The 15,037-nt window shown below is 34.0% G+C and overlaps 2 protein-coding genes and 2 long non-coding RNA genes across 12 annotated transcripts in view; 3 read left to right on the top strand and 1 right to left on the bottom strand.

Annotated features, from left to right (window-relative positions):
• LOC100743987 (phosphatidylcholine:ceramide cholinephosphotransferase 2) overlaps positions 1-12,152 on the bottom strand; it is a 24,856-nt gene extending 12,704 nt beyond the window's left edge. The window contains exon 1 of one of the 9 annotated variants that reach the window (XM_003491206.4): positions 11,550-12,152. In XM_003491206.4, the coding sequence (XP_003491254.1) occupies positions 11,550-11,611 (62 nt within the window). In that variant the 5' untranslated portion in view covers positions 11,612-12,152. Of the gene's footprint in view, positions 1-2,125; positions 2,425-6,387; positions 6,543-6,860; positions 6,988-7,382; positions 7,906-8,434; positions 8,867-10,193; positions 10,432-10,472; positions 10,828-11,549 lie in introns of those variants that run through there. The other 8 variants (XM_012388143.3, XM_012388146.3, XM_012388140.3 and 5 more) reach the window with 8 other exon arrangements.
• On the top strand, positions 7-1,761 carry LOC117151919. Its single transcript, XR_004462089.1, has 2 exons — positions 7-275; positions 353-1,761. It is a non-coding gene; the product is annotated as an uncharacterized LOC117151919 (long non-coding RNA).
• LOC112213210 lies at positions 8,178-9,101 on the top strand. The gene is made up of 2 exons (XR_002947098.2): positions 8,178-8,315; positions 8,408-9,101. It is a non-coding gene; the product is annotated as an uncharacterized LOC112213210 (long non-coding RNA).
• A 1,085-nt stretch (positions 12,153-13,237) lies between the features above and the next one.
• Positions 13,238-14,752, top strand: LOC100743867 (elongin-B). The gene is made up of 3 exons (XM_003491205.4): positions 13,238-13,382; positions 13,479-13,572; positions 13,752-14,752. The coding sequence occupies exons 1-3, from the start codon at positions 13,380-13,382 to the stop codon at positions 14,006-14,008; spliced, it is 354 nt and encodes a 117-aa protein (XP_003491253.1). The 5' UTR covers positions 13,238-13,379; the 3' UTR covers positions 14,009-14,752.
• The last annotated feature ends 285 nt before the right edge of the window (positions 14,753-15,037 follow it).

Below are 15,037 nucleotides of genomic sequence, written 5' to 3'. Positions count from 1 at the left end.
GGCCGGTCGGCCGGACAACGTGGATCTCTTGATTCAGCACAGACCGGGTAAACAGAAATTTATTAATCCATTTACACACGATGATGCTTTAAACAGTCCTACCACAGCTTTTAAGATGATATTTTAGTAGTCGATGCAAGTGCTTCTAAAATTACGCGTAGCAAGACTCGATGCTTTTCCGAATTAGTTTGTTTATCTGGTAGACTGTGAACTCGATTGAAAAAATAGAACTAAGAAGAGAAGAGTAGAACAGGGATTCGTTTCATCCGTTAAAGGTCAAAATGATCACTTTACTGTATAGCATTATACTTTAGATGTTATATATATTTATGTATTTCTAAATTTCCTGCAGATGCATGAACATCCGCAGTATACTTACGAGAAAGCTCGTAAGCTTGCCACTCGTTAATATCGAGTTCTTCGAAACGTTTCTCCAAGAGATATCGATAGAATAGAAAACGAAGTCACAAGTAACAGGATTTGGCTCAGTTTCAATCACCTAACTCGCTATCGTGGAAAATTCAGGGTGGAAAAATACCACGCTATATGGATAGATGATATTTCAAATATATTTAGCTATGTATGAAAGTATTTACGAAATATCGGAGCAAGTATATTTATATTTGCTCAAGCTTGAACATCACCTTGATCCAAAGAACCAAAATACATCCAAGACCAGTCAACGCTTGATCCTATCTATTTACTTGTGATCAAAGATAATTCTATGCTCTGTAGAAATAGCAATTTATCATGTTAGATCAACAGACCGATTGTATTAAAAAATCCACGTACATGACAAACCAGGCGATGCTTCCGGGAGAGAATTCGCGTTTTCGACGAAAGGTCACGTAATTCTTCGTGGTAAGCCGAACAAAATAGCTTGAGCCGATTGTTCCCAAGGCTTTCCATTCTATCCTTTTTCCACGTCGTTGGTCGATTTCAAATCGATATGAACATTCTCGAAATTGAAACCATACCATATCGAGCAACTTTTACCGTCAACATGCCGGGGAAACCCGCATTCTTAGCGCATGACTGTCTTTTATCGGATACTGAAGCCCGAGGAGTCAAGCCGCTATTATTTTTCCACACAAATCTTTTCGAAATATTTATCACCGACTTCGTAAAATACAACGACAACGAGTGATGTAACCAGTTATTTCCTATCGATTCGATGCTATATACAAAAGAGGTGTATAGAACTGTCGGTATTAAAGACACTTTAGCAACAGGTTAATAAACCATGGGACTGTATAATCGTATTTATTCTGAAATTAAACGCGGTGTTTCGTCCGATGACTCTTTGCGTAGCCCGAAATTTATCCTTCGATCGAGGCTCCCACTTGCTACGTCAACATAATTAGTTGGACCGTAATAATCATAAGGAACTGTCGTAAAATTAAGCAATTCGATTTAACCATTAAGACCATTAAGTGGTATAAAATACCTTCGAGTCAAAATGTTCCTTATGGTTATTGTTCCATCAGGTAAAAAGTAGGGAAACGTGGGTTTCCCATGTTTCCCGAGACTTGCAAGCGACCGGTGGTGGGACGACCAACACCCAGCAACAGTTTTCCTCTGCGACAGCGTCGTTACCGAACTTTACTGGATCTACGACTACAGAACAGTCAACATCTCTGCACTGGGTTCACTACTTTAACTCAGTCAACATATATCTAATTAATATGTATATATACGCAACGAGCGTAATCATCTTGTCTACAATAGTTCTTGGTATAAAGAGTACATTATAACCTGTTACCTCAGCGTTGTAATTAATTCAACTACCTCTAATATCTTAAACGAAATAGGGGATCGATCAGTTTCGTGGCGTCGATTGTAAAATCGTAACAGGAATTTACGACTCCCGTTGACGCGCTTCCTTGAGATTGCGTCTCCCCGCGAATGGTCGACAAAAACACAAAGTCGTGAAACTTTCGCGTAAAAAACAAACAGCCTAACTAGCCGATAAAAAGAGTACTCGCTAAAATAACGGGACGTGATGGAAAACGAAGAAAAAATGTTGTCAAGATATCTATTCTACCAGCGTGACTGAGAAAATTATAAAATAGAAAAATATTTCCATGTTTTACGTAGATTCTATATTAACGCGTATTTCAATTACCTTCTAACGTCGAGCACTATGCCAAATGGAACATCATTTGCGCATCTTATCGAATAACTTTTCGATTGCACCGCCTTGTTTTCCCAACGAACCAGTAATCCTCTACTTCTACCCGTAACTGCTTTCTCATGAACGTCCATGAGGCAAAACAGACTAATCTGATTCGTTCCATCAAATGTCGTTCCGTCATCATGTTCATCATCCTTCGAAGCAATTGTAGCACATGGACTGCTCGTTGAACAATTCGATCGAGCCCAATCGAGCAAGCTGAAGCGATTCAACATCGTCCAACGCTCGACTCACACGTTATTTAATCACCAGAGCTAAGAACTTTAAAACCGTAGCAAGTAATATTTTCGTAGGCCATAGAAATACTGACGGTTTAATCGTTGATAATCCGCAACATCGTCGTGATGCAGACGGTGACACAGAAGATCCAACGAACCATTCGCCTGTATAGGTATCGGGCTTATCAACTCGAACATATCGCAAAATGCACAACGATAAAACATAATGTAAATAACAGCAAACGATTACTTCGATCAAATTTTCCACGAAATGCAGGCGATGTATCTTTTCGTCCAATCGACTGTGAAACGTTTACACGTGTCGAATACCGTGAAATGGAGCAAGAAAAATTAAGATGACCAACTAGTCCAAAATTATATACGTATATGTACTTGGGTCGTTTGTACAGATAAATTAGAATTTCGAGAGAAGACAGAAGAGAAAACGAATTAAACGGTGTTGATCGAATTGGAAAAATAATTCAGGGAATGAGCCGCTTCGAGAATGGTAACAATGAAAGACGGAATAAATATTTATCGTGATCTCTTTCGCGAACGATCGTTGCGCTTTCCAACGCACAGCAGAATGCATCGAGGGTAACTGGCTTCTTCCACGAGCAATTAATTTTCTTATCGTTGCCAGGCAAAGTTTTCTCGATACAATGAGCCGATTAAAAACCGTCTTCGTGAACCGATAGTCTAGCTAAACGATTGTATAGTCAATGTGCGCTCCTTCACCATTGGTCGGAGATATTCCTTTTCTTTCTAGTTCTAACAAGTGTTTTGGTTTTGAAATTGCATATTCAAAGAAAATTCGATATCTCTTGCTATTCTGTTAGTTTTTTATTAAAACTGAACAGTATTGTATACAGTAGGTCAGATAGCTTTCACTTGGCACGATGATGACAGATTAAAAATGTCGTAAAACAATTAGCTTATACTTTCGACAAATTGTGGAAATGCAATTTTATATAACTTCTCCTGATAAAAATATATTGCAGAGTAATATTGAAGATGGGATGACTGACACATATATAATTTCCTAGCGCCATTCGATAAATGTAAAGAGACAAGATGAAGAAAAACTATCAATTTATAAGCAAACACTTCCCGTCGATATATAAATCCTCATTTAATTCTAAAAAAAGAAAAAGAATATTTATATTATAGGTAGCTAGGGAAATCCTAAATATATATAACCGATAAATTGTCAACTTAAATATATCTTTCACAGTTTCCTATGTGATTACTAAGTACAAGAAAGATTTAATTGAAATAGTAGTCAACAACAAAGTAAAAACGAATAGTAGAAAAACAGATTGTAGCAGACATTGATCTAATGTTAAAGTTACATAAATAACCCCTATACGAGTCGATAAACGGTATGTGTTATCTAAATGATCGGTTACATTACTGATCGATTGTATCCGAGTTAAACTTGCGATTGCAATTATTATCTGGACTTTGGTAATTGCCACATACCTAAGCAACATTGGCGTAACGTCGCGTGAAATCAAGAAAGATGCAGCCAACGAGGTAAGCAACAATCGATGAGGTACAACGCAGATACTATAAGAGGTATTGATCCAGCTGCATATTTCCAGATCACCGCAATTCTAGAACGGCACAGACGTAGCTGGCTTGGACAAGAAAAATCCAGAAGTTTATACAATTACGCAACAATTCACCATATTGAGCTGCAACATGTGCACAATCACAAAACAGCCGTGTCGACGTTTGGCGCCGTCGTAATTGTCCAAATAGCTGGTCGCGCGCAGAAAGCATCGTAAAATAATATACATATTCCGAATACATTCGAAGAATTCTAAAATTCCAAACAAATTACTAATCAATCGATATTAAATAAAACGAAGAGTTTATGTATATTATATTTATAGTTTATATATAGACCGGCCGTTTCGAAACGATAAGATCATCAACGGTTCAGAAGATAACAAAGGCAATTAAAACCAGATTACGAACTATTTTAACTGAATTTTTTAGCGATAATAATGATTCATGTCTGATAATGATCAAGAAAACTGGTAAGCACATCAATCTCGGCGTTAATGTTAAACAATCGTTCCTTAAAAGTATAAAAATTTCGAAACATTAATAGAAAATTTTCTGAAATGATAATGAATTTCTTAACGAGTTCAATGTTCTATATGTCCAATACATCTACTTCTCAGTACATTAATCGTAAGAAAATAGTTCAGCAGACGCGAGAACGCAGTATGACGAATGTAAAATGCATCCAACAATAACGTCATCGCGACAATGATTCCGGAACGGCGCGGAAACTCGAAGTTCATTGTAAAAGATGTATTTACGTCACACCCGATCTGTGACTCATTTCCTCTTTCCCAGTAATTGATTCACAGTTCCACCTACAATAATTGACATTCGAATTTTCTATTGCAGGCTCAAACAGATCGATGAATCGACAGGTGCAGAATTTACAACGAAATTTAAAAAAGAAGAGAATATTTTTCCAACAAAATATTTTTCTTTTTATCAAGTTTTATATTTCATTTTCAGTGTATTAATGATATGAAATTCAATGAACTTTAACCTAAACGATTGTTATGTAAATGCTATAATAAATATAATGGTATGCAAATACCTTTTCTAGTCACTATTTATGTACAAGTTCCCGTGAACCTGTGGCTCCTAATATTTCCTATATTTAAAAATAGTTTTAATCTGTTTCGAAGTATCAGATATTGCGTGGTCTCTTATCGAAACAAGTAATCACGATCACGTGACCAAACAGTCTACGTTCAGAGAATCTGATATAACTTTAATCACGCTATCGCTATCACATTGTATTTGACCTCACCATTTATCATCGGTTCAACGATTCCTAACTCAGTGCTCAATAATGCACGCCGTAAATTCAGATCGCACCGTACACGCGAATTGCTTCCTTAAGACTAGTTAAACTATCCTGATACTTGTTTACCAATGTCATACACACCTCTACAATTTAAACGATTAATAATTTTGCATATATATAGGCTATTGCGGCATACATAAAGTGGCTCACGAAAGTATTTAACTTACTGTAGAAAACTTTTATGTACATATTATGTGCATCGTATAAAACATTTTGAAACTTCATAAACACTATATATAATGAGACGCGACTGCCATTATCATATTAGTTAAATTTAAAACTAATCTGAAAATGTATATGAAAATTACAAAGTATTTACTGGGTTTACTAAATATATAATATACGGCATGAATAGCCACCTTAAACATATAATAAGTGCTACAAATGACCTACCTAAATATCGAGGCTTATTAATATAATGGATAATTGATTGCATAAATACCTATGATCTCTGAGAAATATTATATATACTCTATCTACTATTATATATCTTGTAACTTTCATGTACATTATCAAACTTATTTCAAACTCCGCCAATATTAACATGACAATTGTCACTATAATGTTAATAAAATTCGAAAATGTTTCATCTTACATACATAATATATCCATAAAATATGTCGTGAGTCACTATATACATGGTACTGTACTAACGACGGTCCCAACTTTTCATCAATTTCCCGCATATTATAGGTATGTATCGATTTCATTCTATAGACACGGTTTCAAGTATGAAGCATTGTTTCTGACAAATGCAAAAATCGTGTAGGGTGAGTCCTACTAATTGTTAGACGAACAAATAAATCAATGCCAATAATTCACAACCGAGCGAATCGTATCAACTAGTACGGCAAATTTACGATCGGTTATATACGTTTCTAAGTTATCTAAACAGTACTATAATGTTTTTAAAAAGTAAACGATAGTTCTTTTCGGACAAACTCAACTTTGCTTCACCTTGACGCTCTCTGAACTTCAAAACACGCAGAACAAGTTATAGCGCAAAAGTCAACAAAAAGCGATATTTTCAATTTTTTTTCTCTATATGTAATAAAGATGTAATATTATAAACTTACATTTTGTGGTGATACAAAAATACGTCGTATTTCGATATGAATATTTTTTTCCAATTTGCATTACACAATTGAATTATATTAAATATATTTCTAATCGTTAATGACATTGTTTTGGCTTGAACTTCGATATGCCAACTAGAATATTTGTCACACCTTGCCAATAAGTTACACTAACGCATTGTGTCGCCTCTATCGATCATTCCTCATTTTTCAAACACACGTTTTCGTAACACATACAAATCTAACTACAAACAAAAAATAATTACTTTCTTACGTAAGTTGCCGATGAATAAACAATGCATTCAGGAAAGACTGTCGACGAATAGTCACTGATAATACGCATAAGTAACAAATGTTGTTGATAATACGTATCAAAATTTATTGGACGTACATATTGCAAATGCATCAGTATCGATGCGAGAAAAAAAAAGAAGCGAAACGAAATCTGTCCAGCAATAGTTCTATCTACTTACATGTCCAGCAAAATAACAGTTTGCACCGGTCTCATGTTCGTATGCTACGTAAATAATACTACTAACCGACAGAGCTTGATAATTAAGCAAGAAAAAAGAGGAAAGACGTAAACAGAGACCGAAATAGGCACAATATCCACAAGAGAGGGAAACACACTAGATACGTTATGGTACGTGATTATGGTAGACTAGCGACCGCATTATTAAATGTAATACTATAACATCCTTATGTGCAGCTCAATATGGGCACGATTAGTTTCCTTAATAAACCAAAATACTTAGGAATCGAACAAACTACTGTTTCATATACGATCAGAAATTTCATTGACGCGTAAACATTGAGGGAGTGCCAGTAAATAGGTTGGCATTCGTCGAACGCATTAATCGTGAAATTGACGAAAAAAGAAAATATGTGTACGAAAGGCAAAGATCGTGAAAATATATATATAATTACATTTACATCGTTTCAGGAAGATGAAAGAAGTAAATTTTGACACATGTTACTGACGATACTTTACGTACTTGATGTCTCGAAACTTTTCGACGAAACTTAATGGTAATCGTTCACGTAAATCCACACTATTAACAGAACTTGATTTGTCACTTGCACAAATAAGAACGAGATCACCTTAAGACTGTCATGATTTCCGTGACGAATGTCCAGCAACACAGCTTTAAGCGAAGGAGTCCGAATCGACTGTACCAAGGTCTCGTGAAAGGTGCGACACCAAAAACTACCCGAATCACGTAACTGCGACTACATTACTCGGCCAGGTTCGAAGGTCCCTGCACAATTCACGTTACCGACAGTACTTCAAATAACTTTATTTTCAAAGAAATATATAAACACGAACGTTCTAGCAAATCTACACTGTTTAAGCATACACATATCGTCAATAACAGGGACTGTAACTAAATTCATATCGAAGAATCAAGATTTAAACGTCGAATACTTCTCACGGTACAATTTTTGATTTACATTAATTAAGTGAGAGTCAGAATTGGCCGTACAAGGTTTCGTGAGAAGCACGGACGCCAAAAATACACTGCGAGAAGTAGCAACGTAGGTAAGCAACTGAGAGTCAAATGATTCGTACTGTTCTCTGGTCAAGCCGTTAGGTGCACGTGTACCCAGAGAAGCAAACACGCACGCGCGCATTCGAACATACACAGGTGGTTCAGAGGGATCTTGCCTTTACCTCGTCGCCCTTCGACAGAGGACCAAGACCGATCGATCACTTGCTTCGAAGAACGCACCAAGCACGATACGCCAATTCTAACAAAAATTGCCGTTCTGCTCTTTTAACACATTTTGTTTTTAACACTTCACTTCCAGCTTTTCGTTGCACTTCCGAAAATTTTGTAAGAAACTATACAAACAAACTAGGAAGCGATTATTAACCTTGTTATCGGCTCCTCAGCTACCAAACTATTATATTGGGTATAGTTCTCATGGTATGTATGGTACAAGATCCTCTTAAACATGTAAAGCCGAATAATTATAATTCTTTGTCACTAAAACTATTGTAGAATTATATCTTTCGTAGAACTACTCCAACTACCAGTCGACTTACATGAAACACGGTAATTATGAACCGCGGTTAAGGCGATTTCCCGGAACATGGGAGACATGAAATGCTTGATGTTTCACCAGCAAAGACCACGGAGAAACTACTCGAAAGGTTCGAGTTTGACGTATCACAGGAAACGAGGACTTGGATGGTAGGAGAGTTAGGTCGAGGCGGGTAAAGCCCTGCAGCGTGCATTAGGTTTTATGACTGCCAAGGTCAGCTGCTTTCCATAAGAATGGCGCCGTGAACATCTCAACAACTGCAGCTCAATTAGTAGAGGAACAAGCACCAGCTTAATCCAGATATGATTATCATTCTTCCATAAGAAGATTTTGCAAGATAAATATATATATTTATGTTTTGCGATTTTCCAATGTTTACGCAGCTCAACGTTCTTCTGGAAAGATGGAACATTATCTGGCAATAATACAAAAATTGAATTAATATATTCGATTTAGAATCTAAATAGAAGAAAAATTACTTAAGAAATACCACAAGAAATACCACATTTGAACATATGAACTGAATTGTAGTGATAATGGAATTAACGTTTCCTCACGTGCGCCCTATATATATGGAGCTCTCGAATTTGCTCTCAATATAGAAACTCTGTAAATTACAGTTTTATAAATCCAGTTATAAAGCAAATAAATTTCATGCTTCACTTCAATTAAAGTTCCTGAGTTAACCGTTACAACTCTAAATAACAAATTCCTAAACGTTTTTCATAATAGAAAATTTGTATGTATCAACTGTTACTTCTTGTGACAGAAGTAACAGCACATCACGATTGCTTGAAATTAATATTATGGCGGTTATCGACCAGTTTTCGAACGAAATATCTGTCTAGGGGAAAAACATAATCAAATCACGTGTTCGCCCACACGTGCTGCTACGTCTTACGATTAGTAATAATAGATACGCGTAAATTTGTTTCTTATCTTCATCAAAAACAGCGTATATAAGCCTGATTAGCTTTTTATACATTATTTTTATTACTGACATTATTATTTAATAACATCTAATAATTGTATATTGGAGCAGATGATAATGAATCCAATCGATAAAATAGTAAGTTTGTTTATAAAAAATCATTATGCTTGAAGTGACAATATGATGATATATAAGAAAAATAGTTGGATTATGCGTGAGAATGACATAGCTATCTTTTAATGAGTTAATATAGATGAGTTAAATGCATTAAATTCTTCAATTCACTGAACGCTAATACTACAATAATGCATCCTATCCTATACAGTATACGTATACGTAACGGTTTCATACTTATTTCGACGAAAGCAACAAGAAAAGCATGCACGATACAATTCTGAATTTGTATGACTTGCATATTTATCGCTACAAACATGAACAAACATTATTATTAATATTTCGAAACATTAATAAACTTAAGCAACACTGTATCGATACTAATATGTCTGAAAAATATTACATTCCACACTGTTACAACTTTATATAATGACAATGCTATGTTTACATGTAAAGTGAACAATTACTCTAACTACTTTGAAGTGTTGGAGAAGACATAAGTAGGATAGTACATACTGCGAACTCGAAACAAAATTGTGTCGTACGTTACAATATTAGAATAAAGATCATTAATTTTAATGCATTCATCATCGCGACACGATTGTTTACAATCTGGAAACGTATAAGTTCGAGACACACTCGTTTTATCTATTACGACAATACGTAAACGTTGAGAAAAACAGTATCGATATCTGTAGATCAAATATCTGCATACCTTGTTAAAGCACTGGGCAATTCAACCTTGACAGGCAATCTTAACTTGTGCATTTTATTTCTACGTATGCACACACTACTTTACGATTTCAGTTTTATCTTTTTTTCTTTCACTACGAGCAACGTGCTACAGAAGCGTGCGATTTACGGCAAACGATTGTAAGAAAAAACATAACCAACAAACGTGGATCTCGACTTTCCTCGGATTGGACAATGCGTTCACGCGTGAGTGCAACAGAAAGGCAAAAAAACACATGTATCAAATAACACGTAAACTAACCAACAATACTTGAAAGGGGAAGAATTCAAGTGAATAACTTTTACATGGACACTTGGATGGCTAACGACTCCTTTCTGGTTCACAATCTTTCAGGGATGGTTGAAGACTAGATCTACGACGCAAACTCATATCGCGATCACTTTATCATTTCAATTTAGATGACCGGCTGTACGATGTTCGTTCATTACACTCACTGCCCACACTCAACGTTTTTATGGGATCCACTGTGTACCATGCAGTTCCAGAAAATTGACACTTAAACAAAAAAAAAATTGAAGATGGCGTCAACCAAAGGGCTGTGAAAATGTAAAACGAGAAGAACTGGTCGAGAAAGCCAAAGCGTTCTGAATCATTGTTGCATTTTCCTTCTGGTACAAGCCATCACATTCTTTAAAGCGACACGCGCATAGCGGCGATTCCTGTAGTCGATTGGAGTTTACTACCAACAGTTGTTAATCGTTGATTTTATCGACTTGCGTTTTAGCGGTATATTCAAATGTATTTTGAAAATTTTCTTATTCGTGTATTCATTTTCTATGTCATCGCAAAATTAATTGTCAAGTAATTGTTTTAAAGCTATAATATCTATATTTAAAAAACATAATAACAAATATTTTTGTATAAAAGTCTATAAAAATATAAAATATATATGTATCTTAAATTTACGCTATTCGTATCGTTACGCTTACGTATCTTTTAATAAATGAACAAAAATTGAATCTTTTTTTTAAAAGATATTAATTAGAAAATACTTACAATTAAATGATTTCCAATCTAATTTAACCTTACAATTATTATACTTAGAAATTAATGATAGTTGATATCCGTTTCTAACAAAATTAACGTTAATATTGTCATATAATAATTGATCGTACCTTTTGTCATTCATTAGACTTAACTTTAAATGTTTGAACACAAATCTCTTATCATGATGGATATAATATAACGCAATACAATTATCTAACACGATAAGAAGACATTGATGTTTAAACATTATATAGTTAAATAAGCTTAACATTAGTGACAAGCACTAAAAGCATAAGCAGCTTGTTCGGAAATCCGCGTTCACTTACTTACCTAAGCAAAGCTTTCCTCCAGCAGTAATCCGTTTCGATTACAAGCAGCTGCAATTTCATCATATACGTCGACGTTGCTCAAGACATATAATATCGGCGAACACGTCGATTGATGCTCGTTTTCGAACACCAAATTTAAAATATTTTTTCAACTTTCTGTTCACAAATTGTATGCGTATGTTTCTGTTCAGGGCGCGACTCGTGGACGACCTAATTCACGGCTTATCGATCAATCAAAAACAAAGTGCTCGTACACGTAGAGATAGACGAATAACTAACGGCAAAGGAAACACATCGCGGACCTCTGTAAATTCCTTTTCAGTCCCCGAATATCGTCGCACGTTGTTCCAAAATTTCGATCACGATATATACATATATATCGCGCACCAGGACATACCGCGACGGAGCTTTTCTTCGTCTTTTCTCTCTATATCTTCTTGTTAAATGTCCTTACGATCTCGTAGGCGTTTAACTTTCTTGAAGAAATACTCCGCGGATGGATACCACGGTCGCATTTCGTCTCGTTACAGTGAAACTTGAGTTGTGAACGAAAAGACAGTGGAGCTTTCGTCGAGTCTCCACTGGAAAGCCCATGAGCGGCGCCGCGCACCAGGTCATTTTGAAAAGCGCAAGCGCTCTTTCATAGATCGCGCTTTTCTTATAAGCGACTCGATGGACTGATGGCAACCACTGACGTCATTGCAAAAAGGAAATTCATTCAGGAATGTTCGACGCCTCTGCGTCTGTAAGGCCAAGGACCTTTCCTTAAAAACTAGTAGCCATCTATAATCAAGCCTTTTGAAAAATACTTTCATATAAGCTGTAGATCGTGATTTTATTCGCTATGATATTTTAGGACTATTTTAAATTATTTCATAATATTTAGTATATAATAGTACTTCATTAACTTGTTACGGATTAGAATCTTTCTTAGCCAGTTGTTGAGAGAGGCATATATTTAAGAAATTTTGAACATCTCTCTTTTCTATTGAGTGTAAGTAAGATATGGATATGCCCATACCCAAACACATTTGTTGTATATTGTAATACTATATCTATTGTAAGGCCGACTGCACGAAGTTAGTTCCAAGAACTACTAAGATTTAGGGATAGTAGTGGTTTGTTAAGGAAGTACAATCGCGTCCTTATTAAAGTGGCACTACTGTAAATACAAATTCCTTTCTTAGATTTATTTTACATGAATTGTACTTATTACAGTTATATATTTGCCATAACCTTAATATTGATGAAATATGTGAATGTTATGAAATAAAATAAATTTCTTTTATGACAATTATGAAAATTAAATTAATGTTTATAAAGAGGTTATGATATTCTTTTAATATTATCTTAGTTGTAAGATTGTACATAGTGCCTGTTGACATAGTAAAATTATAATTGTGTATTTATAAATATGTCTTCGTGAATTATTGAATATATCTTTGAATTAATGATAAATTTGACTTTTTCATTGCCTTAAATATATATATAATAATTTAACTATATTACTATATTTGATATATCAATGCATGAGTAGATATTCAAAAATATTATCTCTGATTTAGAAATTCGTAATTATAGAATAAATATAAAACCGATTTATGATTGGTTAAAGAAACAAACAACGTACCAAACGGAGTTTGGGTTTAGAAAGAAGAACCAATCAAATAACGTGTTTTATATGATCATGTTGTCCGTGAATGTCTACCTTATTTTAACTTTCTGCCTCTAACCTGAGGGACTGCAAGTAAACAATAATCAACAAAGCAGTATTGTAAAAAATCTATATATTAATTGTCCTTGTCAGTCTAAATATATAGTTAAATTCACAATGGTATATTTTTGTCAATATTCAATTATTTTTTATAGTGTTTCTATGATTTATCTCAAAGTAAGATAACCTCAAATATAATCGAGATTTTCTTCTTAGGATGTGTTTCTAATGATCCGACGAAAAAATATGACCATATTTACCGATGCCAAGGATAATACCACAGTTCTTGAACTTAAAAAAATTATAGAAGGTGAGGAATTCATAATTTACATATATTTAACTTCAGGACAATCACATAATGACATTTCACAAGAGAAGGTTTAGTTACTCTTCTTTCTTCCGTTTATCCGTTTAAATTTTTATGAAATGTATGAACACCTGTCGATTTTGAATTAAAATAATTTAGGATCAAATAAAACTGCCTCATAGGTATATTGAAAATACCACCTGTGAATCAACAGCTGTTCAATAAGGACAATGTTCCAATGTCAGATAGTAAATTTTTATCTGATTATGGACTAACATCAGCAACTGCAAAACCACAATGTCCTGCATTAGTAGGATTAGCTGTGCGTCAAGAAAATGGTCAATTTGAAGCATTAGAGATGACACCATTTTCATTACCACCTGATTTACCAGATGTTATGAAATCTCAAGAAGCCAATGGACAAGAACAGTCACCTTGAAACATTGTGAAACAATTGATGATAAAGTGTTGAATTCAATACAATTTTATAATTGTCAAATATTTCCAAAAAGGCTAACAGCTTAAGCGAACATGATGTGAATATTAGGTACATACAACTTTATACAAATATTAAAAGTGTCCTGAGGCTTTTTAACTTTATTAAGTGAGATTACTATTAATTTTTGAGACTATTGTTAACTTTTTCGTTTTTGTTGTTTTCTTGTGAGCGATAATCAAGTATCTTATACTTGATTATTTGACTGAAAAAGATAATAAAAAGTAAAATTTATAATCCAGTACTCCATTCAAGTTTATTACAATCTTTTATAGGTACGAAAATATTTCAACACTTTGTTATTATTGCCAAGATAGACCAAATACCTCAGTCACATGTAATTTATGATTGTAGATTGTATTTTATCTTACAGTGTTTTAGAATATTTCCAGTCAAATCCACTCTTATTTGAATACATATTCTAGCTTATAAACTTCCATGAATTTTTTTATTAAGCTTGAAATACAGATGCCTCAAATTTTGTAAAATATATATAGCAATATTACTTATTACTTAAAGCGCAAAATTAAAAAATATTGATTGTAAAAACTTTGAAGATTAGGTTTGACAGTTACAGAATAGAAATTTGAAAATGTGATAAATTATAAATAGTGTACGTAATTTTAATGAATTGATTACATTTGATACATTACATCAAGTAAATAATCATTTTGGTATAAAATACAATACTTCTATCAATTATATTTTACTATACCATGATACCTTTTTAACTTTACTTACATATATTCGTTAATTTATTTATTTGAAGAATTGCATGTATATTTATTATATAGAATTATAAACTTAAAAAATTATATGCAGTTTATATGTAATGTATGGATACATTTAATGTATTCATAATATGAATGTTATATTATAACATTTAACATATAAAATGCTCCTAAATATATTGAAGTATCATCATTCAAAAATTACAATTTAATGCATTAAGTAGGTCTAAATTGCTTAAAC

This window comes from Bombus impatiens, unplaced genomic scaffold, assembly GCF_000188095.3.
Source record: "Bombus impatiens unplaced genomic scaffold, BIMP_2.2 scf_0526, whole genome shotgun sequence".
Taxonomy (NCBI): domain Eukaryota; kingdom Metazoa; phylum Arthropoda; class Insecta; order Hymenoptera; family Apidae; genus Bombus; species Bombus impatiens.
Note: the sequence above shows the minus strand (reverse complement) of the source record. Positions and strands in the feature narration are given on the sequence as shown.

Bases quoted from the DNA above. Each gene is read 5' to 3' on its own strand.
- LOC100743867 (XM_003491205.4), top strand. The intron at 13,573-13,751 runs GTGAGGAATTCA...ACTGCCTCATAG, and splicing joins ACTTAAAAAAATTATAGAAG to GTATATTGAAAATACCACCT.